Raw genomic sequence first — 27,067 nt, 5'->3', positions numbered from 1 at the left:
ATCTGCTTTATTTCTGTCACCCAAAATATTTTGTCTTCTATAAAAATGCAGTGAAACTGTTTTTACAATAAAATGTTTTCCATTCCCCTCCAACCAATCAACTGTCAGTGGGCAGAGTTAGCTATTGTTCTAGGTTAGATAAGAAGAAGAAGCGAGAAAAAAAAGAGAAATATATGCTCAATATATAAATAATACAAAAAGGGTTTTCATAGAAAGCCACACACGTAATGGCAAAGTTTTGCAATTTCAAATGTGGCAATTATAATGCTGATCAGGAAAATTTCAAAAACCACTCAAAGGGTTAAATGGGAGTTTGGCTTAGATTTGCACCTTAAAATTGAAAAACCAACTTGAGCTGACCATCCCAAACAGTGGGGCTAAAACAACTTTTAATAACTTACCACTAATCATGAGGTAATCCCAAAATATTGGTCTGAGGATGTGTTGTATCCACAGTGTGTACCAAGTCAAGAAAAACCTTAAGGGTTGTGGAAAAGATTAGTTTTCTAAATTCAAAAGTCATAAGCTTGTCACAAAAATTCAGCGATACAAGTGGAAATTGTAGTAAACCACTTTGAAAGTGCTCGAATGTTAATGAATTTAGACAGCTTTATTTTTTTTTTGGTTCCTTTGTTTTCCCCACATTGAATAAATCATGGAAACGGCATGCGCGAAGAGACTTAGACATTGTAAATTCTATTTTATTTCATCCCAAAGATTTCTTTAATTCTATTGATTCATATTTAAAAGGGGTTGACAGAAATTAAACATATAGTTAATTACAGGAAAGCATAGGTGTACGTAGAATTTTCTCAAGGAGAGGATTTTCAGATTTTTTATCCTTCTTTGCAGGAAAGTATACTTACTGTAGAAAATATAATTACAAGGAAATGTACTTAATATGCAGGAAAAATAAGAACAGAAAAATACATGTAATGTAGGAAAAGTAATTACAGGAAAATACACAATGTAGGAAAAATTACAGGAAAATGTACTTTTAATGTAGGAAAAATAAAAAAAATATACGTAATGTAGGAAAAATAATAACAGGAAAATGTATTTAATGCAGGAAAAATAAAAACAGAATTATACACAATGTAGAAAAAGCAATTATAAAAGAAAAATCAATTAACCTCAAATACATGAACCCAAACCAACAGGAAATTGATGAAAAAAAGAGAACTATGTAGAAAATATTGATGGAAAAAAATAAAGATGAGAGCCAGAAAAAAATGAGAAAAGAGCGCAGAATATTACAAAATTACGAGAACGCGCTTGCGCATTGTAAGTTCCGAACAGTTTCCGAAGTCACGACAGTTTCCGAAGTATTGTACACGAAGTAACGACCGGTTCGAGAGTAACTCACTCCCGCTCCTCTGTGATTGGTCAAGTTTACCAGGGAATGTCGGATTTTTAGCCGCTAGTTGTGAAAGGGGCCTAAAAATATAAACTAAACTAATCGCTGACGGTGCGCGGCCACGGTGCGGAGATGTGTGAACGGCTGCATTGCTTAGCATTGAGCTATTCTTTTACCAAGTGATGACCTACACTTTGCCGACAAGTGTCGGGCACGGTGCGGGTATGTGTGTCTAGACCTTAAAACCCAATATTTAGTGACCGAACTGTACATTTCTATGGCTGGATGCTCCCTCTAGTAATGTAAACTCGATCTTCTTCTTCTTCAATGATACAGGGCTTAATGCCTTCGTGCCATCTCCTGTTAGAGAAAAATATTACATAAGAACATGTCATAAAAAGTATACTAACGAAAAAGTTACCATAAACACAGAACACACAGGAATTCCAACATTTTCCATTCTTCTCTCTTCTTCAGAAGGATATGGAGAAAAAAAAAAAGAACACAAACCAGACGAACAAACGCAGATGGAGATGTCATGAGATGGAGAAGAAGTCTTCAGGCTTAAGGGACGATGCTAAGCCGCTTTAAAATGATATTATGACATGGAGTCCTTGGATGAGTGTGTGGTAACAAAACTGGACCAAACAACCAAGGCAGAAAAAGACACAAAAACCAAACGAGAGAAAAAAAAAAGGAGGAGAAAAAAAAACAGCTCACGAGAAACGTTGACTGAGGGTAAAAAACTTCTCAAAGCTACAGATAATACTCTCAGGCTTGCCTGAACAGAATTCGGACCAACAACTGACTGGTGGGGAAAGAGAACTAAAAGTTGAGAAACGAACCTGGGAGAACCTAATACAAGAAAACAAAAAGTGAGAGGAAGTTTCAGGTACATTGCATGCATTGTAGACAAAGAGGGTTAGCCATTTTCCTAATACGATGGAGGTAATCATTCAAGGGAGCTCTATTGCAAATGAGTTTGTAAAACAAGCATTTCAACCTTCTATTCGAAAAAAAAGAGGAGAAGTTCTGGCAGCAGTTATAGAAGGAGCTAAACTCAGGATAAGATGATAACTCAGGATATAGATAAGATGATAACTCAGGATATAGATAAGATGATAACTCAGGATATAGATAAGATGGTAACTCAGGATATAGATAAGATGATAACTCAGGATATAGATAAGATGATAACTCAGGATATAGATAAGATGATAACTCAGGATATAGATAAGAGCATTACGGATATTTTCCTTGAAATGGCGAGAGTAAAAAGAACGAATGTCCTCCACATAAAGGGAGATAACGATAAGATAAACAGTGGAAGAAGCTACAGTTCGAAAATGATTGTCAATTGTCTCATTAATGGCAATGCCCGAATGACTTGGAACCCAAATTAGTGATATGCTGTTTACCAATGAACTAGTATGAACAAATTGAGCATACAAGAGGTGAGTCACCGTAGACGAATGAATAGAAAAATTGTCGAGAGCCATGATGACTGATTTGGAATCCGTAAATATTGGAGCATTAGAAGATTGAAAGAAGGATCTGAGGCCTAAAGTAATAGCAAGGGTCTCCGCAGTGAAGACTGAGGAGACTTTATTAATGAACTTTATTAAAGACTTTTGATAACTTTGGTAACACAGCAGAAAGCTCCACAAGCCACTTGAGACGATTTAGACGCATCTGTAGCTATTACATGAGCATTGAGCGGCAGAGAATCAATATACTCTTGAAACATTGTTTGGTAAGGGATGGTAGAATTAGTTTTGTGAAAATTAAGACCCTCCGATATGAAATAGACATTCGAGGGTATCCACGGCCAGAATGAATAAATTGGACACAACATGGACCTATCGGAAAAACCAATGGTATTATTGAACTGTGATATTTTCCTTGCCAAAGATGGAGAGAGGCGACGAAAGCCTGAATCCATAAGGTTGGAGTGACCCTGCGTGGGAGAGGCTGTGGCAGAAATGCAAGATAACCCAATTCTGAAGAGAATAGAATCCTGAAAGGAGGGTAGGGCGAGAATGGTTCTGAGTTTGTCTATGCAAGTTGACGTAGGAAGGCCTAAGATATGTTGCTTCACAAAACAACAAAATAGATAAAGAGAAATTTATTCACACAGAGGTGTTACAACCTTGTCGAGCGCAGGAAGGAAGACCAATAATTTCTTTTCTTCCTCCACGGAAGCGCGCGCTTTCTCGTGACGATCGCAGCGCCACAGTACGCCCCCCCCCCTCCAGTGCGGATCGCACGAACTAATTATTGACAACAAAAGAAAGAAAAAAATATATATATACACATATAAGGACGGATTATGAATGCACTTATAAAATGAGACGATTCGGGGGACGACTCGCTCTGCCGTAACGGGTCACAATGGGTTTACTGTTTGTACTGTCACTGTTAGTGGCAATGTGCGCTGGTTTCACTCGTGCAACGTTCATACATGCGTTTCTTCCTTTGCATTTGATGGTGATAGTGTTATTGCGCCTTGCGACCACTTCATAGGGGCCATCATACGGGCACTGCAATGGCTTCTTGACAGCGTCATTGGGAAGGAAAACATGAATGGAATGATCAAGTTCTTCATGGATGAATGTTATGGATTTATTATGGTGAGACGCTGGGAGAGGTCGAATTTTCGAAAAGTGTTGTCGTAATTCAGTGAGCAACTGTTTCTCATTGACGTCTGTGGTGGAAGCTGAGAAGAACTCGCCAGGGAGTTTGATAGGTTCACCATATACCAGTTCAGATGTAGAGCATTCCAGTTCCGGCTTGTATGCCGCTCTTAGTCATAGAAGGACGATTGGCAATACTGCCACCCAATCTGTTGATGAATGGCACTTGATCGCTGCTTTAAGGACGCGATGCCACCTTTCAACGGCACCATTCGCTTCCGGATGGTATGGAGTGGTACGATTTTGTTTGATCCCCAGTAGTTTGCCGAGAGATCGGAATAGATCACTCTGAAATTGTCGACCTTGATCAGTAAAGATCACTTCTGGTACTCCAAACCGTGCAACCCAAGTATGTATGTAAGCCTTAGCAACAGTCTCAGCAGTAATATCTGCTATAGGAATGGCTTCGGGCCATCTTGAAAAGCGATCTACGCAAGTGAGGCAGTAGCGATAACCTTCTGATAATGGAAGCGGGCCCACTATGCCGATGTGCACGTGACTAAATCGTCGAGATGGAGATACGAACTGTCCAATATGAGGGCTGGTATGACGATGAATTTTTGACCTCTGACAGGCGATGCACGCTTGAGCCCAATTTCGGATGTCTTTTTTCATGTTCGGCCATACATATCTGTCGATGATCATTTTAACAGTGGATTTAGCACCCGGATGCGCAGGTTGATGAATAATTTTGAACATTTCCCAACGGTATTGTTTAGGGATATAAGGCCGTGGTTTAGATGTCGAGGTATCGAAAAAAAGTTGTGTTTTTCCAGATGGGGAAGAGAGCTGTTGAAGAGCGAGTGAAGATGGTATATTTCCGTCAAGCAACTGCTTCAGTTCAAGGTCATTCTTCTGTGCTTCAGCGATGAGGTCGTAATTCATGGAAGAAGGAAAAAGTAGGTCAACTCCTGCTCGCGAGAGAGCATCCGCTACCACATTGCTTTTTCCCTCGATATGACGAGTATCAGTTGTAAACTGAGAAATTAGATTTAATTGATTAATTTGTCGAGGAGAAAGCTTATCGGGTTTCTGATTGAAAACGAACACTAACGACCTATGATCTGTGAAAACCGTGAAAGGTTTACCTTCCAGTAAATATCGGAAGTGAATGATCGATGCAAAAATTGCCAAAAGTTCGCGGTCATAAGCACTGTACCGCTTTTCAGTATCACTCAGTTTGCGGGAAAAAAACCCGAGCGGCTGCCTGCTATCATTGACTCGTTGTTGTACCACTGAGCCGATAGCTATGTTGCTGGCATCTGTCACGAGTGCGATTGGGGAATAGGGCCTCGGATGTGTCAAAAGAACTGCTTCTCTAACAGCGCGTTTTGTGTCATCGAAAGCTTTAATGAGCTCTGGTGTCCAGGTAATAAGTGTTTTGTCGTGACGTGTACAATTTCGACGTACTAGATGCAGTGGCAATTGTATCGCAGCCGCTTTCGGTAAAAAGCGACGGTAAAAATTAACCATACCGACAAATCGGCGAAGTTCTGCCTTGTTTTTGGGTCTTGGGTAAGAGTCAATGGCATCGACCTTGGCTGGTAGTGCCCTGAGAGTTGACTAAATGTCCTAGAAACTTGATTGAGCTGCATGCGAACACGCATTTGTCGATATTTATTTTTAATCCGTGTTCACACAGACGTTTCAAGACCTCACTCACATGATAGACGTGCTCTTCAAGGTTTGAAGATGCAATTAACACGTCGTCTAGATAAGGGAAACAGAATGGAAGTCCTCGCAATATTTTGTCTATATAGCGCTGAAACATTTGCGCTGCGTTTCGCAACCCGAAACTGAGGACGTTAAATTCAAAGAGTCCGAAAGGGGTGACAATAGCAGTTTTTGGTACATCGGAAGCAGACAATTGTATTTGATGATAAGCGCGTTTCAAGTCTATGGTAGAGAAGATGCACTTACCGTGCAGATCCACAGTGAAATCCATAATATTCCGAATGCTATATCTGTCAGGAACTGTCTTCGCGTTGAGAGCTGTATAATCGCCACAGCATCTCCACGAGTCATCGGATTTTTTCACCGTGTGGAGGGGACTGGCCCACTGACTATTTGAAGGGCGACATATACCTATGGTAATCATTTTATCGAACTCAGCTTTGGCAGCTCGCAGCATCTCCGGGCCTAATCGACGGGCTCTCGCGTAAACCGGTACTCCTGTAGTTTCGATGTGATACACCGTTTCGTGTGTTGCTTGCACTGGACTTGATGTTTCTTCCATGAGCTCCTTATATTCTTGTAATAGATTGCGGAAAATTTCATGTCCACATGTCACAGTTATTGCAGGGGAAACAGTTGGAGAAACAGTTGTTCCGGTTGTAGACCGTTCACCCCCGTTGTTGACCAAAACTCGGTTTCCCAAATCCACGGTGAGTCGGAATCTTTTGAGAAAATCGGCGCCGATTATTGGTAGGGATACATCAGCAATGGTAAACACCCATGAAAAAGTTTTTGTCTTAGTTTTATCATTTTCTTTCCGTATGTTTTTATTGTAGAACCGTTTGCCGCGGTAAGCGTGAGTAGTGACTGTGGTCATGGCCCCCACATGCTAGTGCCGGGCCCCCAGGCCAGGATTTTTCACGGGGGCCCCTACCCCCCCCCCCGAAAAATTTTGTGCACCTCCCTTGAGAAAAGATTATGGTGTATTTTTTCAGTAAAAAAAAAGAAACTCCTTTCGGCAAGATAAAAATGTTGAATGCCCCCCCCCCCTTCCCATGAGAAAATCCTGCATACGATACGGCATTTGTATATGCAGCAAAATATCACGCGCTACAACGATAATCAATACATCTACAATGATATTTTTTTCATATCTTGTTTGGAATTACCTGGCTTAATGTTAAACTCTCGGTACAACGACATCATCTACTATGATAAACCCCTCTATAACACGATATATTTAGATTTTTGAAATCGCTACAACAATATTTTTTATAGAGATATTGATGGCTTCTTTCTCAGCCAGAGATATCAAGGAAACAGTTATTTTTCCGGATAGTATGCTGAGGTGAGCTCGGAAAGAAAAGTCATCACGTCTCCGCCGGGACTCGAACCCAGGCCCTCTTGCATACCGGGCAAGCATGCTACCATCTACACCACTGGAGACACATGAATCTGCCTTCCTAATTTTACGCACTGTGTCGTGAGGCGCTGAAGTAGAGGCATTAGTAGCCTCATCACTCAGTAGCCTCAGTAGGTATCAAGTTTCCTTGATATCTCTGGCTGAGAAAGAAGCCATCAATATCTCTCTAAACCGTCCGACCCGGGGGCCATTTCCTGAAGTTAAGAGAGGCTACTACTGCCTCTACTTCAGCGCCTCACGACACAGTGCGTGAAATTAGGAAGGCAGATTCATGTGTCTACAGTGGTGTAGATGGTAGCGTGCTTGCCCGGTATGCAAGAGGGCCTGGGTTCGAGTCCCGGCGGAGACGTGATGACTTTTCTTTCCGAGCTCACCTCAGCATAATATCCGGAAAAATAACTGTTTCCTTAATATTTTTTATATTTTGTTCAAAATCGTTTTGAATTTAATTTTAACTTCTCCACTTGTTCTCGTTCTTTTGAAGACTTCTGATGACATCAATATTTTGCACTAAATGATCACCGAAAGCTTACGTTATTTTTATTGCTGCACTATATGTACGAAACATAAAAGCACTATGCGGTAAGCTTCTGTACAGGGACAATACACATCTAAGTGAATTTTATAAATAAACTAATCAATTACAATTTTTTGTAACGAATAAATACATAAAAGCGTATTTTCCGATAATATTAACAATGCCGATATAGAAAAAATGACAATAGCATAAATTTGATCACACGTGAGGATAATGTTTAATCCCTCTTTAATCCCTCTGCCACAATATTTTTTTGGTCCGTAGAATATTGTTATATCGAGGTTTCACTGTATATTTAAACTAAATAAAATATAATTGCGTGTGTGTAATAAATATTATTACATTTCGAGATATGATTATGTGATTTGTATATAATTTTACGCAATACAATAGAGTTCCCCTATGGGCCAGTTAAGAGAACAAATTGGTTAGGCGATATGGTTTTCCCATAGAAACTTGTGATTGCCATAGGCGTATTGCCATTTTCACGAGGGTGGGGGGTTACGTTCTTTTTTCCTGCAATATAACCCTATAATCTCGGCTCTGGGGGTAAGAACCCTAAACCCCCTTTGCATACGCCAATGGTGATCGTGATCCATGGTCGGCAGGGCTGCAACTGGGGGGGGGGGGCAAGCATGTATCTTGCCCAAGACCAGAAGGGTGCGCAAAATTCACCTTTTATAGCCTCTTCTTCAAAATTACAGGGGGGGGGGGGGAGGAATGTCAAAATGTGATTACCTCAGCTGATGAAGCATTTAGTTGCGGCCCTGATGGCTAGTGTTCAATGTCAAAGTCTCTCGATTAACGATAATACCTCTATTATGGTATTTTTCTTCGTCCGCAGAATATCGTTATATCGAGATTTCACTGCAGTTTTATCATGCATAATACTAGCTATAACCCCCGGCGCTGCCCGTATTTCCTTCATTTATTGGGAGGATTGGAAAAGTGACAAACCATTACATAGGAATAAGTATATAATACTGGCAGGATTAAAGAAGTGACAAACCATTGTGTAAAGGCATACGCACGTGTAAAACGCATTACTAGGGAACCACGGCAACCAAAGTAAACATTCTGAAAGTGATTGTTGGGGCCCAGAAACCATTGTTGCCCGACGGTTTTTGTCCATTTCGGGCATTTGCCCTTCTCTGACGAACTTTTAAAGTAGCCTATCGTTCAATCTGGTCCCTGATTGGTATATATCCAAACTTTGGCGACGATCGATCTAAAATTGTGGATTTGAATAGAGAACACACAGATAAAAAATCAATTATATATATAGATATATATGCACAGTATCAAATTTGTCCTTAGTTTCTCTCAGATAAGATATCCACCACATCTCTATAGTTTCGTTGTTCACCAAGCAAGCAAGTATAATCATACTACACCAAATGAAACTACTGTAGAGTCTCTACATGACGAACCAGTTTGAAACGTGTTTTACACAAAACAAAATTTCTATCCAAACGTTTAACTTTAATTTAGAACATCAAAGATTATTTCTATAACACACGGGTTCTCAAACTGTGCACCTCCAACCTTTGTCAGGATGTGAGGTTTTCGAAAATATTCTTTGTTAAACAGTTCTGGAAAGCCGGGGGAGCTCGTGGATGAGCATTAAAAAGGGGAAAAGGGCACCTCAGGTGGAAAAAGTTTGAGACGCCCTGCTCTAACGTGAAGTTATTCCATGCAATGATTTTTTTGATAAAACGAAGCGATTCCGTTATTCCAGGCGATTCACTACAGGCGTCCAAAAGAATAAATGAATTTAGTGAATTAAAGAGTTAATAAAAGTAATAATACTGAAAACTATTTTCATTGGCCTTTTGGTTGAACTACCGGTCTGAAAAATTGTGTGTGTGAACTGAAATAATTCCAATATTTATGTTCACTTCATCTATTCAACTGAGCAACTTGACAATTCTGTTACAGTCGTTTATACGACGTTCAAGAGGCCGAGTCAAAACGTTTTATAAAACACGTTTTATGTGTAAAGTCGAAGTGAATAACTGAGCCTTTTTAAAAAGTTATTCCCCCCTCCCATACATATAAAATTTTGTTATAAAATTTTGTGTTTAATAGCATTCCAATTGTGTTCTAAAAAATCATTTCATACTTGAGAGGAAATTAATTCACATTTCAAATCATTTAAAGAAATAAAATTTAGCACAACATATTACCTTTGGGGCACGACATTGGGTACAAAATTGTCTCGACTTGAGAAAATTTCCCCGTCTTGGACTTTTTTTTGGCACTGGATGATTTTCAATCAGGAGGTTTGTTTCTCTTCTTTATAATCGTTTCAAAAAGTTGAAACGAAGATATTCAACTGGTTTGCAAGATGAACTTTAGTTATCAATTTAAAATTCTTGTTGAATTCTTCCAAAATTTCCAGTTTTTTTAGAGAGCGTTTTTTGTTTTTCCTACATTACGAACGGCGGATTTGACACAGTCAGCAAGCAGTGCCGTCTGAACGCATGGCCCCACCCGAGCACGGCCCGGAGGCCTCAAAAGAAGAGGTTCCTCACAAAAATGGGAACTAATTGAAATTTTCGAGAATTCTCCAGGTTGAGCTTCAGAAAAATCAATTGGCCCTGGGCCCATGATGCTCTTAAAACGGCCCCGTCAGCAAGCAAAGCACCACATCGAAAGAAAGTTCTACAGGAAATACAGGTGTGCCGTATCTGTCTATTTTCGGCAGACCTGTACCCCCCAAATGCTTACAGTAGACTTTCTCACCCTCTCGGGATAACGTTGAAAACATAGGAAGAGAAAACATTCTGAAAGGTCATGTGGCCGTCAAAACAATTGAAACCCATTTCTTCGGGACTCTCCACATCTGCGTATTCTCAGAAAGAGGCAATAAACAAATCACCTAAGTGTCCACTCTAAATGGTCATCAGTAGAGCCCGAATTATATGCACTAAAAAAGTGGCAAAATATGCTCTAAAAATATGCAAATAGGCACTTAAAAATGCAAAAATATGCACTTGAAAATGCAAAAAATATGCACTTAAAAATGCAAAAAATTTACACTTGAAAATGTAAAAAATATGCACACACACATTTAAAAATGCAAAAATTTGTACTTAAAGTACAAAATGTGCACTTAAAATACAAAAATGTACATCAAACACCTCAGAATATGCATTAGAAATCTTGAAAAGTCAAAATATCCGAAATATGCATAAAAAAAAATGAGAAAATCATGCAAAAAATAAGCTGATGTGTTTGTAAAATGCATCTTTTCTATTTCTTAGTGCATATATGTATTTACTTACAAAAAATATCCCCTCATATAGCTACATATATCCCATATGCAAATATCTTCTTCATACTTTTACTCAAACATTTTTTCAATTTTCAGTTTCTTGTAGCTTCTCAATAACGAAAATAGCATTAACCAAAGAATTTCGACACTATTTCTAAAAAAATTTAACACTTTGACATATCTCTAGAAATAGCCTTTACAATAAAACGGTTAATATTATTCGTAAAATACTTCATAAATTTCACGTGCGGGGTGAAAAAAAAACCCAAAAACTTATTTAAAAGAATTGAGTGAGCTTAAACAAACCTTCAAAAATATGCACTTATACTGAAAATTCTTTGATTTTATGCATTTATATGAATTAATATGCATTAATGCTAAAAAAGGCCAAAATATGCAAATGCATATGCACATATGCATTTGCATATAATGTGAGCTCTAGTCATCAGTCATCTCACTGGCAATTTTCGTATACGTCAGCAATCACCCTAAAATTTATGTCTTTTGCGGTGACAATATGCAAGAACTGTTGCAGCAACGCACTGCATACAAAAATTTTGTGCGCATTTGATGTGTGGATATAAATTACGTTTTTCTTTTTTTCAAAAGTTTCCGAGTTTGAGTCGAAGTGGAAACGCCGAATAATTGAGGTTTTACGTTAAATAAATGAATGAAATATTTTAACATTAAAATTTATTTGTTGTATTGTTGTTTAAAATGAATTGTTACCAATTGCTACCAAAGTTAAACGTCGTATAAACATGAAAGTCGTATAACTGAGTGACGTATGAACGAGGTTACTCTGTAATTTGTAGATATGCCCTATTAAAAATAAGCGTTTTTAAACTTTATGAAACACAATTCAACAAACATCGCAACTGGACTCGAGGCAGGGCCAAACTCTTCGGACATAGATTTATTATAGTTAACTCTTAATGCGCGCTCAAAATAAAAATTTTAACAAAAATTCAAATTTTTAGTTTTGCTTACCGTTCTTTTGGGCTAGAACCGTAGGATTCATCCACGTGGGAAAAAAAATCAATCCTTTATGTACGTAAACTCGTTCAACTATTTTACTAAAAGATTTCGAACAACTGTATTTTTGCAGACGCGAACCGTAAATATTTTTATGTTCAATAGGTCCAACAAATGTCGTCTGTGAATTGAAATTTTGACGGGAGATGTGTCCTCAAGACAGTACAGCGAATAAAAAAGGCTGATGTAGCTTTTTTTTTTTCAGAAGAGGGAAAAAAACCCCTTGATTTGTTCGGACTGGGAGAGGAAGGGGATTATTAGAGGGGAAGTGAGCGAAATCACGTGATTCAGTATACACTTTTTGCGGGAAAACGCTTTAAACGAGAAATCTCGATGAGTATCAGTAATAAGAGTTGGCACCAGAGAGTCGCAAAATAGGTCGCACTAAGGAGGAAAACGTTATATGTGGGATCCACTCCACTGTATTTTGTACAAAAGCTCGCAACAAAGCTGTCTCACTATCATAACCCGCCCACGAGAGTGGGGCTGGTGGAGCTTCAGGCCTGGGGCCTGGACCATTCTTGTCTCATTTTTGTCTTTTTTCCCCACTATTAGGCTGCCGGCACACTACGGTTCGGCTGGCACGGTTGATCTTATCAGCAACCGTGGAATTTCGCGTGAAACACAAACTGCTGTTAGCAACCGGGTTTTTTTTATATTTTAATGTCACGTGACATACCGGGATTGGCCAAATTATTTTCGCCAAGCTGAAGTTGGCTCCAGTTAGCATGCAAATTCGTGATCATAAGCTGCATTGCAGTAAAACCCCCTCTTAACGGATACTCCCTCTTTTACGGACAAATAATAATTTACAGTTGTATAATATATAAAAGTATGAATTTCAAACCTCTTTTAACGGTCACCCATTTTACATGTATTTAATTTTTTTGTCCTGTCCGTGTTCACAAAAAGGAGGGGTTTTACTGTATATACTAATGAAAATATTCATGTAATGGAATTTAATTTTCTGTAACAATATTTGCCGTTTGAAATTAATTCAAAGTTGAAGAAAGACAACCTACAAGTTGACCCATTTTTGTAATCGTAGCTGCGGCTTCAGATTGGCTTACTGATACCAAAACCTTTCTGGAGTGGACACCTCTACGGTTCCATTGCAATTAAATTAAGCCGTTCGGTATTGCCGACATTCTGTGTTGTAGGATTATGACGGTGCCTTTCAAAGTTGCCCCATGTAGGAGATGTCCGAGTTGACAGGTTCCACGAAATTTGTTTTATGTTTCGCGAAGTCCCTTTTTTTAAAAGACCATTCGTTTTCCCAAGGGCGTGCATGGAAGGCTAGTCAATTGGACTAAAATGGAAGTACAGTATCTAAATTTTATTACTTTTCCCAACAGGTCTATTGCCCTTAAAATAGATAATGGTTTTTCTTATAATTCTCAGAAATCCGGATGAAGGCAAACAAACTGAAAAACGGTTACCGACTGGTATACCCGTTTGGAAGACCTTGGCAGGGGTTCTTGAAACTTTTGCCACTCGCGGCTTCTTCGGCCTGCTCGTAAGAATAGCAAGAGCCATTCCAAAGCACTGCAGGGGTTCACGGCAATGCAAAGTCGTCGTGACGTCCTTCCGAGCGATAATGCCGAACATTCCCAGAAAAAGCGACCCACACCTCGAGAACTTCTGTTTTGGGTTTGGGGTGTACATCAGAAAGAAGGGGGGGAAGGGACTACTTTGCGAACTCAGCAAAGCTGTTCGTGGGACCAAGGCCATCTTAAAGCCACCCATATTCGCGTGACCCTGGGCTTCTTGTTCACATAGGGCCTACATGACCAGATGTAGTATAATGGTTTAGAGCAGGCATCTTCAACCTGTTGCTCGCGAGCACCACGGTGCTACCTGAAGCAACTGGAGTTCTCGAAGCTCTTGTCCTTTAATTGCTTGCTAGAATTCGATCGACGTTTCAATCAAATTACCTCGTTCAAATTGCATTCGAGGATTAAAATCATCCTAATTTTTCATGCATACGTATGATCAAACTTGTAAGGGTGCTCTCCTTTCGATGATGGGTACAGCCAGTGCTCACAACTAGAAAAAGGTTGAGGACCTCCGGTTTAGAGTGTAAATAATTACATAATGGGTGATTACAGTTTAAGTTCGCGTACTTCGAGTAGTTTTTCCTCAAAAACTGCTTAACCGAGTACATCCAAATTTTCAGGATATCTCAATGAGACCGTGGGGAGATTTATGAAGTAAAACAAATACAGTCTAACCCCGTTTGAACGAATACCGCCGTTACAGTGAAAATCTCGTTCTAACGAAAACTTTTCTAACCTCCCACAACAGTTTACATAGGCACAAGGGCAACAACCTGGAATTCCTTTACAAGGAAATTTCGTTGTAACGAAGTGATTTCTCCGGTCTCTTGGAAGTTTGCTATAATGGGATTAAGCTGCAGTTCAATTTTCGACCAACAAGTGAAACAGTGCCCGACCCGGGGTAGAAGGTCCTGGGGAAAGATGGGGGGGGGGGCAGCACGAGAAGGAAATACGGTACACAGCGCCATTAGCTCACAAAAAAATTGGCAGCCACTGGAACATATGATATTTTCGTTTAATGTAATTTTTTTTTTAATTTATTCAATCACACATGATACAGTATAACGCTATATAATAATACTAAGAACATCCATCAACGGAGGATTAGTAAATTCGTTGTGATGAACACGAAGAACCGTGGTAACGAAAAACGTCATAAAAACTTCTTCGTTTATCATTTCTCCCGATCAGTTATGAGATGATTTTTTCCAGATGATGCGATGACACGAAGGGAACGTAATGTCTTTATACGAAATTATTTACATGCTTCACACTAAATCCGTTTCCAGACACAGATTTATGGCTTCGCCACGTGCTGGCTATTCGAATTGCTCTGCCCTCATTCACGTTATAATTTAAAGTTCTTGACCACGAATTACTCAAATTTGCCGCCCCTCTGAACTTGCTACCCCGGCCCGCTTAACACCCTGTACATACGGCATCAGGGTCGCAACTAGAGAGGAGCAGGTGGGACTGGTGATAGGGTCGTCTTAAGAGTATTATGGGCCCCCCGGGCCAAGTGGTTTTTAGGAGGCTCTACATGGTAAATCCTTGAAAATTTCAATCGTATCTCATTTTTGGGAGGCCCCTCCTCTCTTGAGGCACCCGGGCCGTGCTCGGGTGGGCCCATGCGTTAAGACGGCACTGATTGATGCCCCCGAACTCCGAGCCAGACAGGAGCGCAAATGTTAACTCTTCATCTCTCCTTCAATATTAAAAGGGGGCGCCAAAATGCGTGCTTGCCCCGGCTGACCACGCATGTCGTTGTGGCCCTGTTCATCAGTATGTATGTTGCAAGGTTTAAGGTACATACAGGGTCGCAGCTGGATACTTTTTTAACTGGAGCTAGCAAGCTTTTGGCGTCCCCGTATAAGGAAAGGTTAGAAGGAGTGGTGTTAAAGGGGCAATTCGGCGCCCCCTCTAGTTCAGCACTCGATACAGTGGACCCGCTCTCACTAGTTACGACTTTGTGTGTGTATGTAAATTAAAAACCGCTTGAAAAGAACGGTAGGTGTGAAAATTGTTTTAGTGCACTCTTCGATATTACCCGCATACAACGTTTTGTCTAAATCAGCGGTTCTCAATCGTTTTTGACCCACGGAGCCCTTTCCAGTATATAATTTCTATGGCGTAGCCCCGTAGGCCTATTTTTTATTTATTCATCAAAGTTACTGATTTATTTTTATTCAAAAATATTAATAATTATTTTTTTTCAAATTTACTGGTTCTTTTTTTATTTTCCTCGAGGGCCGCGGAGCCCTTGGGAATTAATTCACACGGAGCACCGGTTGAGAACCGCTGGCCTAGATGGTTTTTTTTTTCATTGCAAAAACAACAGATAGACAGCCACATTCATATACGATACAAAAATAAATAACAAAAAGACAGAATAATGGAAGCAAAACACACAATGCAGCTCTTAGGGACATATTTCCTCCCCGGTTCATACTTAGGCTTTTAATAAATGTTTCAAAAGTTTGATATGGAGAATTTGCAAACATAAAAATATGTTCCTTCAGATGTCTGATTATTTTTACTTCTAATTTTTTATGAATTTATTATAAATGGTTGGGCCTCCTGGCAATTTGTACTCTTTTGGATGAGGTAACTAATTGATTTTGTGCTAACACGTTATAATCGGGATCCAATGCATTTCATTCAAGTGTTCTAAAATATACATCTCGGTTTTAGCGCAATCACTTTAGTTTATGAATGTCATTATAACCGAGTTTCAATGTATGCTCATGTAGGAAAGCAAAAAAATTTCACTAGTTAGAAAAATTTAATTTTTTCTTCATTGGTTTTTTTTATTGTTATCAGTGCAAAAGCGCCAAACAAAGAATTAGTTTCCGTCGCATGGAACTTCACCATACAGTTCGTCGAATTTGTCTTCTCCTCTCATTTTTTATGGCAGCCTGAGAAGGAGAGCAATTCCTTTGTCCAGTGCATCCGAAATCCCATCACCCTCCTTGTCAAACCACTTAATAGACAATGGAAGAGAGCAACCGCAGGTCCAGCCGAACCGTCATCAGGGAGCTCACGCCTTTGCAATACATGATGGCAGCTTTCCGGTTACCCCAACCGTCCCAAAAAATGTGGATTTTCTCGGTTGAAAAAACCGCGCTCAGCGGTTGCAGTTGTATCTGTGCGTTGACAGAATAAAACTATAGATGATGCCTTCCCCCCCCCCCCCAACCTCAACCGCGTGCAACCGCGCCGTAGGCAGGTCCCAGCCTTAGTTCACTTTATAGAGGGGGTCCGCTGAAGAGCGCAGCCTACGGGGCCCCTGTTCCATGATGTTGGAGGGAGGGGGGAAGATCATGTGCTTTATCGGCACCCAAAGGCAATTTCACTGTGGAATACGACGTCTGTTTACGCCAATTTTCATTCTATCCAGACGTTATAGCCTTCTACGAACTGAAACAGCAGGGGTTGCGTGATAGGCCTGAGGACGCACAAAATGCTGGTGTCCTTGACGTCAGAAGCCATGACCATCACAATGTCTTTCCTTCCTTCCTAGGAGAAGGACTGCCACCCGGGGGGGGGGGGGGCACCTTGTACCCTTGTACAATGTTCTTTGCTTCGTTTCCCGTTTTTTTTTTTTTCGTTTACTTGTACATGTGTATAGTTAAAAAAATTTCAATCAGAATAGAAGGTTCATAGTTCACAAGATATCCGTCCATACTACTACAAATTGATATGATTGATATTAAAGAGTCCTGTCTATTTTCCTATGGGACATATCTGAAAGAAAAAAAAATCAAAAAGAGCTTTCCACGGGCCCCCCTGAGTCCCGGGCCCCTGGGCTGGAGCTCTGTCAGCCCCCACCCCCATGTGGGGGCCATGACTGTGGTTTATGGGCTATCAGCTGTCGAAGGGGGTATTACGGAAATATCCGCACCAGTGTCGATGAGATACGAAAGCTTGCTTAGTGGGTCTGCGATGAAAAGGCGACTGCTGAATGAAACCAACTCCCTCGTCGCCATTAGGCCCTCCTCACACGGGGAAACTAAAGTTCGGCAACTGATAAGAGAAACCGTTTCCCGAAGACCAGTACGTATATCGCTCTAGACGCCCTCACACGAGGAAATTAGCATCTTGGCGACGAAATATCGAACGCGACTCGGTCACTTGGCGACTGACATGCTAGTCGCCGCCAACTTTTGTTGAAGAAACTAGAGAAACTGCCTTTGGCATTCCTTCATATTTTCGTCATGCGAGTTTGGACTCATATTGAAAAACAATCCAGAGTATATATATTATAAATTATCAGTTGAAAGGATATAATGAAATTTCTTCAGAATTTCAGTTCACAGGTCGAAGTAAGTAAATACACGATTTCTTTATTTAAACTGATATTATTTTGAAATTATAATGAAATCAGGGGCGTCGGTCGGAATTGTTTCGAAACTGTGGGTGCTCGTCTTTAGTTTTATATCGGAAAGTTTAATTTCTTAATCAATTCTGGGGTGCTCGGATCCATGCCACAAATTACCGTGGGTGCTTGAGCTTGCACCCCTGGCTCTGGCGCCACTGAATGAAATGGTAAACCAGAACTGTCATTTCAACTTTTTTCGGGGGGGGGGGGGGCAAAGAACATATACTCACTGTATGTACGCATATATACTATTTATAGTGTATTTTTGAAAGCCGGGGGGGCAATAGCCCCCGATCCCCTAGATGACGGGTCCGTGGTAAACACATGGGCCCACCCGGGCACTCCCCCGCGAGGGCGATTTCAAAAGAAGATGAAGCATCACAAAAATTATATCTGGTAAAAAATTTCAGGAATAACCAAATGAATTTGCCAAGTAGGATCTCAGAAAAAAAAAGTACATGGCTGGGAGCCCCCATGTTGCTCTTAAGACGGCCCTGGATAAGAACCTGCAGAAAATTTCAAAATACTGTCTACTTTTACATGTACCTAAACAAGCACGTGTTCCATAGGGATGGTCCCTGATTTTCCCCCTTGCTTGGAATATCTGTAATCTAGGTCACGTACGCGCACATCTGTGTGTGGGAGTATTCGGGGATAATCATTCCCTGAAACATAAACAACAATTCATGTGTTGTTTGTCTCTAGTTTTGCCTATAGTTTATTTTTTGCCTCTGGGAACCATCTTTCGTCGTTTCATCTCATGAAACTACTTCAAATTCTGCGTGATAATATTTTAACTAATAAACAATAAAAATATATTAAATCCAACATATATAGGTACTGAAAGGCACATTTATAGAGGGAAAAACAGACGATTTTTTTTCCAAATGAAATGAAATTATACTAAAAAATTATCTAATTTTTACCATTTTATTGTCATTTCAAAATGATATCAATTTAAATAATGAAATTTCGTATTTACCCGTGAGCTGAAATTCTGTAGCAATTTCACATATAATAGAAATTATTTTTCTTATTTATTTGTTTCGATTTTTCCTAACCCGGTAAACAAGATTGTACCGGAAGATAAGAAGGAAAACTAATAGACTGTGCTGTTTTTACTCAGTTTCCCGGGCTTTGAATATTTTTTTAGTAGCGCCGTGTGAGGGAGAACGGGCAACTCGACTCGTTCTAGTCAACTCAACTCTCAAGTTGAAGCAACTCGAGCTCGATTTTAGTTTCCCCGTGTGAGGAGGGCCTTAGTTGTCGGTTTGGTCGTTTCCCGAATAGAAACTACATGGTTGCACACACTTACGGGCGTTGGATCCGAATTCACGGTGATACCAGCAGAGATCGTTTCGAAACCTCATGGAGTTTGCACCTTCGTGGCGGTTTTGATTGGGAGGACATTGAGGGTTTCCACGTTGTTCTCGAGATCGACGTAGCGCGTCAACTTGTAATGTCAATGTCTCTATTTTTTCTGTCAACTGCTGCACGTCAAGTTGTTGTGGGTGGTCGAGATTTGGTGAAATATTCTGTACTTCTGTTTTCCCGCTGACGCTGATGATCTTGTCTGCCATCTCCGATAACTTTTCCAAAGTTTCTGAACTTGTGGAGAGGATTGCTTGAACTTGATATGGTAACAGTTGTATCCATAGACTTCGAAGTATTTCATCGCTGAGACAGCCACTGGATAGATCCCGCATTTCTCGGAGTAACGCCGAAGGGCGACGATCGCCCAGCTCGACTTCATACATCAAACGTTGTAAGCGTCGCTCATCTGGTTCAGCAAATTCAGCTTGGAGGTGTCTTTTTAGTGCGTCGTACATGTTTGCTGCCGGTGGATTCATGATGAGGTCACTCACATGTGTCAAAACACTCGTATCCATGGCTGCAACGGCTGTGTGGCATTTAGTGGCATCGGAGGTAATTCCACTCGCCAGGAACTGAGAATCCAATTGCTTGAACCATAGATGGGGTTGTTTGGCCCAAAACGGTGGGGCTTTGACAGCGACCCGGAACATTGCAGGTGGTTGCTCTGATGGATTGGGCATCGTTAGTTGCTCCGATGGATTGGACATCGTTATCGTTGGATGCCGGGTCACCAAACTGTTGCTTCACAAAACAACAAAATAGATAAAGAGAAATTTATTCACACAGAGGTGATACAACCTTGTCGAGCGCGGGAAGAAAGACCAATAATTTCTTTTTTCCTCCACGGAAGTGCGCGCTTTCTCGTGACGATCGCAGCGCCACAGATAGATCTCATCGAGGAGTTATAGATGGTGTTTATCTTGGCGAGAGAAGTTTTGGCTGCATTAAACCAAGCCACCGCTCCGTAACCAACGCTACCTCCAATAATGCTCATTAGCACAGGTTTGAGGAACTTGCAAGGAATATTTCTTGAGGAGTGAGAGATGGAGCGACAAATGTTTAAAGATATAGTGCCCTTAGAACGCAGAGATGATAATTGTTTTTTCCAGGTGAGGGTGCAATCCAGATAAACACCTAGAACTTTCAAGAACGGATCGAACGGAATGGATTCACCATTAATGCTGAAAGAAGGAAAGTATGGAGGTCGTGTACGTGAGAAAATAGAAAATCGAGATTTAGATAGAGAAATGCACAAGCCACTATCTTCAGCCCATCTGAGAATGTTAGGCAAGGTATTCATCAACCTAGACTCAGCATACTTCCCATCTAGCGCATTCACCTGGAGAAAAATATCATCAGTATACATAAAGAAATTAATGTCAGAAGCAATATATGAGGTTATATCTAATGTGAACAGAGTGAAGAGAAGGGAGGAAAGGGTAGATCCCTGTAAAAGACCACAGTTGAAAGCAAAAGCATCAGATCTGGAACCCCTCCAATGAATAACATGTTTACGGTTTGAGAGATAATTAAAGAGCCAAGTTGAAAATTTTCCATGGAAGCCCAAGAGGGCTAATTTGGAAATGAGCAAATCATGCTTCATGGAATCATAAGAGCTCTTAAATCCAGGGCAATAATGTAGCTAGTGTAGCCCTTTTGGAGGGCATATGAAATGGAGAACACCATATCTTTAATGCAAACTTCGGCACCAGTTTTCGGTCGAAAACCATAAAAGTTTTTTGGAAAGAGCTCAAAGCGTAATGCAATCCAAGTGATCCTAAAATGAATGATTCTCTCAAAGATTTTACTAATAGTGTTTATAAGAGTCAGAGGACGAAAGTTCTTCGGATCAGTTGTTGGCTTTCCTGACTTGGGAATAAAAATAATACGTCCTTCTCTAAAAGACGGTGGCACCAGAGATGAAGACCAAAGAGTACTGAAAGCATCTAGAAATTCAATCCCCTTATTTGGAAGGAGTTTATACAAAGGAACACCATCTGGACCAGGGGTCGTGGAACGACCAGAACAAGTGGCTCTACGAATTTCCGTGGAAGTGAACGGTGCATCCATGTAAACCTGGAACTCACGAGGAGGACCATAAAAAGTTACGGTGTGGGACCGGCCGGATGAAGAAAAGTGGTTAGATTTTAAAAATTGGATCTGTGCGAGAGGATCAACATAGCTATTATTAGCAATCATGAAAATGTGCCGCGAATCATCCCAAGTTTTCGCCACGATGTAACGGTGTCTACGCAAGACAGAAAAAAGAACTGAGGGCTGAGTAAAAGGATGAAGTTCTTGAGCCAGAGTCTTCAATCGTAGAATGCGAAGGTGGCGACGAAAAACCGAAGCTAATCTTTTATATTTGATCCAGTTGTCCTCAGAAGGCACACGGCGAAATACACTGCTCAAAACAATTAGGGGAGCAAGCAAAAAAGTGAAGAAAACCGTGCGAGACAGCCACGTATTGGCATAGAATGGATAGTACACGCGTATCAATGCGCAATACAGAAAAAAAGACGTAAAAAAAATTTGGAATTAAGCTTTAATTCTTTGAAAATATGGAAAAAACATGAAAAGATGATTTAGGGCAACAATTTGGTTACATGTAAACGATAAAAAAAAGTACTGTTTAGACATGATGCATGAGTTTTAATAGGTCTCCTCGAACAGCTAAGACTGCTGCACACCTGTTTGCCATGGATGCGATGAGGTTATCGATCAGACTTTGGGGAATACTGTTCCACTCCTCAAGAAGTGCAATCTGCAAGTCTCGGACAGTAACAGGCGGCCTTGGTCGCGCAGCAATGCGTCGTCTGAGCATGTCCCAAACATGCTGGATTGGATTGAGGTCAGGAGAGCACGCTGGCCATTCCATACGCTGTATTGTTTCAGCTTCAAACATGTTCTCCACCAGACGAGCTCTATGCGGTCTGGCATTATCATCCTGGAAAACAAAGGAATCTCCAATGGCTCCAACGTAAGGGATGACATGAGGTCGCAGTATCTCGTCTGCATACCTTCGGGCCGTCAAAGTGTCATTCCGAATGATACGCAGGTCCGTACGTCCGCCTATGCTGATTCCACCCCATACCATCCAACCAGCTCGTCTGTATTGTGACCTTTCACGAACGAATGCTGGGTTATTTCGAGTGCCCCTGTCCCTCCATACCAGAACACGTCGGGTGTCACACTCCAGACTGAATCGGGACTCGTCTGTAAACAGCACTTGGCTCCAATCATGTTGCTCCCAATCTCGATGTTCAGCAGCCCATCTTCTTCGGGCCGCACGGTGGCGTGGGGTCAACGGAATGCAGACCATTGGCCTACGTGCATAGAGCCCTCCCTCATGAAGCCGATTACGTACTGTTTGGCTGGACACCCTTCGTCCTGTTGCCAAGAGCGACCGTCTTTGCAGCTGCGTAGCATTCTCTGTTCAGTTTCGACGGGCTGTTAACCGTATATACCGGTCATCAGTTGCTGTAGTGGCGCGTGGCCGACCTTGCCCTGGTCGACGTCTAACATTTCCTGTTTCTTGGAATCGATTCCACAGCCTTGCAACAACACTTCTGGCGACTCCAACAGCGTCCGCGACACTGCGTTGTGTTTGCCCGGATTCCAGTCTGCCTATAACACGCCATGCCATGGATTCCGGTAAATCACGTTGTTGAGACATCCTCAAGTCACCTTGTCTCAAAAAAAAAAAAAAAAATACTGCGCAATCGAATTTCACAGTTACGGCAGTAAAACAGACGTTTCTGCAACATCCCGATTTCTGCCCTTATCTCCTTTTTCTGGTTTTTGACGTCATGAACTTTGATTTGCATATGAAGTTTTCTTCTTCCGTTTCCTGCTAGGCTTTAAATTATGGATGATTCATTTTATGTTACTTATCGGTATACATCTTTGCGTAATTTTGTTGTAACCATGTGCTCCCCTAATTGTTTTGAGCAGTGTAAACGGAAAGAACTTTTTTTTTCGATAAGAGCAATACGCCCTTCTTTGTCCAACTTAAGCCAAGGTTGTTTCTTCCGGTACACAGAGTACCTAGCTGAGTTGACAATGGAAACAACATGATTGTAGATATTGTCGAAATCGTTAGTAGCGGGGATGACAGAGAGAGACCTGCCATTACCGCTGACCATTTAATATAACGGAATTCCTGAGATATGAATTGTCTATTCAGAGAGACGGAAATCTTAATTGGCAAATGATCACTATTGAATAAGTAGTCACAGGAGACCAAATAATATATCTATATAGACCTGGGCTACAGAAACATAAATCAATATAAGATTGTGAGTCCTTGCTATAAAAGAAGGGGCAAAAAGGAGGAACTAGACAAAGGTTATGATTAAGATACCAATTAAATAACATAGTACCTGTCGGAGATGCAAAATATCCTCCCCAATTTGGATGATGACAGTTGGAATCTCCGATTATGATAAAATTCCCAGAGATATATGAGAAAATATGTCGATAGTAGCGATATTGAAGACACCTGGAGGACGATAAAAATTCACAACATACATAGAAAAATTATTTACAAAAATTTGAACACAAAAATAAGAATACTGAACTCTTGTCAGCTTTTAATGAGGTAAAGGAAAATAAGAAAAAACTTATTATAACGAGGAGGAAAAAAAAACATTATCAAACTCGATAACAGTGAGAAAGGAAGAAAAAAAAAGCAAAAAACAAATTTAAGTGAGACGGGAAAAAAGGGGGAAGGACAAAAACGAAATGACGTAAAAACTAGGTTTCAACATTTGAGGCAGAGTCGTTCTTCAGCCACTTAGCTAAGCGTCTTTGCTTAACCCTTTCCGCAGGAGAAATATAGAAAATATTCGACTCAGGATCTTGAGAAAAATCACTGTCATCATTGTGCTCAGGGGGCGAAGGTTGATTGAAGATCGCACAGTCGAAGGACCAGAAGTATCCATATTCACATTCGAATTAAGTGGCGGTATTGTATTCATCTTATGTACAGCTAGGTTGACCGAATTGACTATTTCTGGTATTAATGCTCTAATAGAGTTATTCAGCGATTCTTGAAGACTTATTTTCAGATCTTTAAGCACAATATCTTTAATCGCGGTCACTTCCGCTTGGACCAGGGAACTGATCTCAGCCTTGAGAGCACTAAAGTCTGATGACATGGAAATGCTGGTTCGAGCAGCATATGAAGAGGAATTCATTTTACATCTTGCACGAGCAACATTTATTGGAACATGATGCTCGGCTTTATATTGATATGCTTTTGACTCCAAGACATAAGCAGGGCACTGACGGTCAGAGGCAAAATGAGTGGAAGCCTTACAATTAATGCAAGAGATAGGGTTTTGGCAGTTTTCGTGGTTATGCTTTTGGTCACATCGTTTGCAGACCTGACTTGCCACTCTACAGAAATTTGAGCAGTGGAAGTAGCTCCAGCACCGGAGGCATTGATTAGGACGCTCAATAAATTTACGTGGCCGAAAAATCAAGAAGCATAATTTTACTTCCGGTGGAATATTCCTACCAAGAATCGTAACCAGAACAGTTTGTAAGGGAATTCTTTCTTTTTTAAATCTTCGAATACCGATGACCTGTGACCCCTCAGATTGCAGCTCGTCCGCAATTTCCGCTACTGCAATGTCACACGGAATGTTTAGTAGAAATTTGGAGGTAATCGAATCCTTCAGAAGGACCGATTTAACAGGAATATTCAAAATATTTTCTATTTTTACAATCTTTCTCGCAGTGTAAATATTATACGTAGAAATTAACAATTCTCCAGCGCGTGTAAATCGAATCTCCGAGATGTGTTTAGGATCAGAGATCTTTTTGCAAATATCCTTTTTCAGGCTCAACGTCCTGGATCTGTGAATAATTTCTGTACCCGAAAACTTGAAAGTTAGCAAAATGCGAGTGGACTCGCATCACCAAAACCGTCCATGATGTCTTAAACGGATAACGGCGCATTCCAATAATGAATTGTTGACAAGACTTTGTCTGCACTGCCCGCTGGCTGTGTATCTATTAGAACTGCCATAACTGCACTTGAAGGAGCCAAACTATACCCCAGGAACGGGCAAGGCCCTAACCAAGAGCCTTGGCCTAGTGAACTACAGTTCAGGAAATTAAATAAAAATACTACTGAAAATTCACCAAATAGAGAAAACTTTACTTAAAGGGGAAAAAACTAATAAAATAAAAAATTAAAAAATTAAGTAAAGGCACAAAAGCAGAGCGAGAGGGGTGTAATACCAATGTTATACTGTAAAGGAATTAGCAAAGTTAAATAATAGTATCGTTCGAGGGATAATGGTATGAAAGGATGGACTTTGAAATTATGTATTTCAAAGCCATACCAGCCAGGTGTTATGAGTCCCAAAAAATATGGATCATGAAAGAAACCTATAAATTCGGCGCGTAGCACGTAAGGAATACAGAATCGAAGAAGCAGTATAAAAAAGTAGCGATAAACAGATCTATAAATATGGGGACTGAAATGAATCGTCTAAAGGGTGCAGGACATTATGAAAGAAATCTGTATAAGTTGTATAAGAAGAATATGGTAATAAAATTCATCGGCCGTGCTCATATTTCAATGATATTTGCAGCTGGTCAGAATTTTGTATACACGTAAAAGCGTGAGAAAGTCCAGGGTTAGAGCAGATGGTATTAGGTGAAAAGAGATTTGCGAATTCCGGGAATAGTTCCCACAGGAACGTCAACCGAACCAAAGGGATAGCAGTAGCCATTGAAACGCATGTCCATAGGAAAATGTTAGCCAATAATGTAAGTGAAGAGAAGTTTGGTAAAGAAAATTTAGGAAAGAAAATCGGAAATAGCGAATGAGATGAAGTTTATGGAATATAGGTAGGAGTAGGCGGATAGCCAAAGAAAAATATATATATGAAGTTTGAGAAGAGTGGAGACTCAGAGAGAGTGAGAGGAGACAGAGACAGAGAAGTTGTGGGAGTCCACAAGATAAGTGTGAGATGGGCACTCTTGAAAGAGTGAAGTTGATCTTCACCGGATTTGGGGTAAGTCACTCTTCCGAAACATAAACCAAATATTTAACATTCACTCTCCATGTTACTCGTATAATGTAATGCAGTATCCTAACTTTTAATGTACATTCATATATGTTGTCATAATTTTAGAGTAGCCTAATTATTAAAGATTAATTAACTATTTTATCTTTGTTTCCTTGGACTTGTCATTTACATGGGCCTGTGGTTATTGACTTAGTTTCACAGCGCAGTAGTACAATGGAGCATAAAATTAGTAAGTTTAGGAATTAATTCGATCACGGCATTTGGGATGTTTACATTAATGGGATGATTAGATTCAATGTTGCAGTAGGGTAACCAAGACCTTTGTAAGTCGGTGAAATGAAACAATATTGAAAGTACCGCCCGTTAACAATAAAAATGATGCGCCCGTTAACAATGGTGCCTCATACCAGTACCGTGTCAATGTGAGTCCAAGCTTGCATTAATATATAACGTAATTTCATATTAATATTCATGAACTTATGAAAGTACCGCATTCATATTGAAAGTACCGCCCATTAACACCAAACCACGCGTTCACCTCAACACCTGAATTGAAAAAATCCCCGATGGGTCGATAAGACGAATGTAAACAAATACCAGTGATGTTCGGCTTTGACTCCAAAAATTACACGTGGTGCTCGAAAATATGTAACCGGTTTTGCGTTTGTGCTGCACTGTTTTCAGTGCCATTCGACGACGCAGCACGCCTTATTCGT

The 27,067-nt window shown here is 40.4% G+C and overlaps 2 protein-coding genes across 3 annotated transcripts in view; one reads left to right on the top strand and one right to left on the bottom strand.

The window, feature by feature from the left end:
• LOC149086509 (coiled-coil domain-containing protein AGAP005037-like) overlaps positions 1-27,067 on the top strand; it is a 758,714-nt gene that overhangs the window by 41,617 nt on the left and 690,030 nt on the right. The window lies entirely within an intron of this gene.
• On the bottom strand, positions 19,191-20,012 carry LOC149086513 (uncharacterized). Its single transcript, XM_089231781.1, has one exon. It carries the CDS (start codon positions 20,010-20,012, stop codon positions 19,191-19,193), a length of 822 nt encoding a protein of 273 aa, XP_089087907.1.

This window comes from Pholcus phalangioides, unplaced genomic scaffold (assembly GCF_987345545.1).
Source record: "Pholcus phalangioides strain wild (caught in Gottingen) unplaced genomic scaffold, Ppha-v1.0 ptg000004l_1, whole genome shotgun sequence".
NCBI classification, from domain to species: domain Eukaryota; kingdom Metazoa; phylum Arthropoda; class Arachnida; order Araneae; family Pholcidae; genus Pholcus; species Pholcus phalangioides.
Note: the sequence above shows the minus strand (reverse complement) of the source record. Positions and strands in the feature narration are given on the sequence as shown.

Coding starts and splice junctions, on each gene's coding strand:
- LOC149086513 (XM_089231781.1), bottom strand. CDS start 20,012: ATGTCCAATCCATCGGAGCAACTAACGATGCCCAATCCATCAGAGCAA.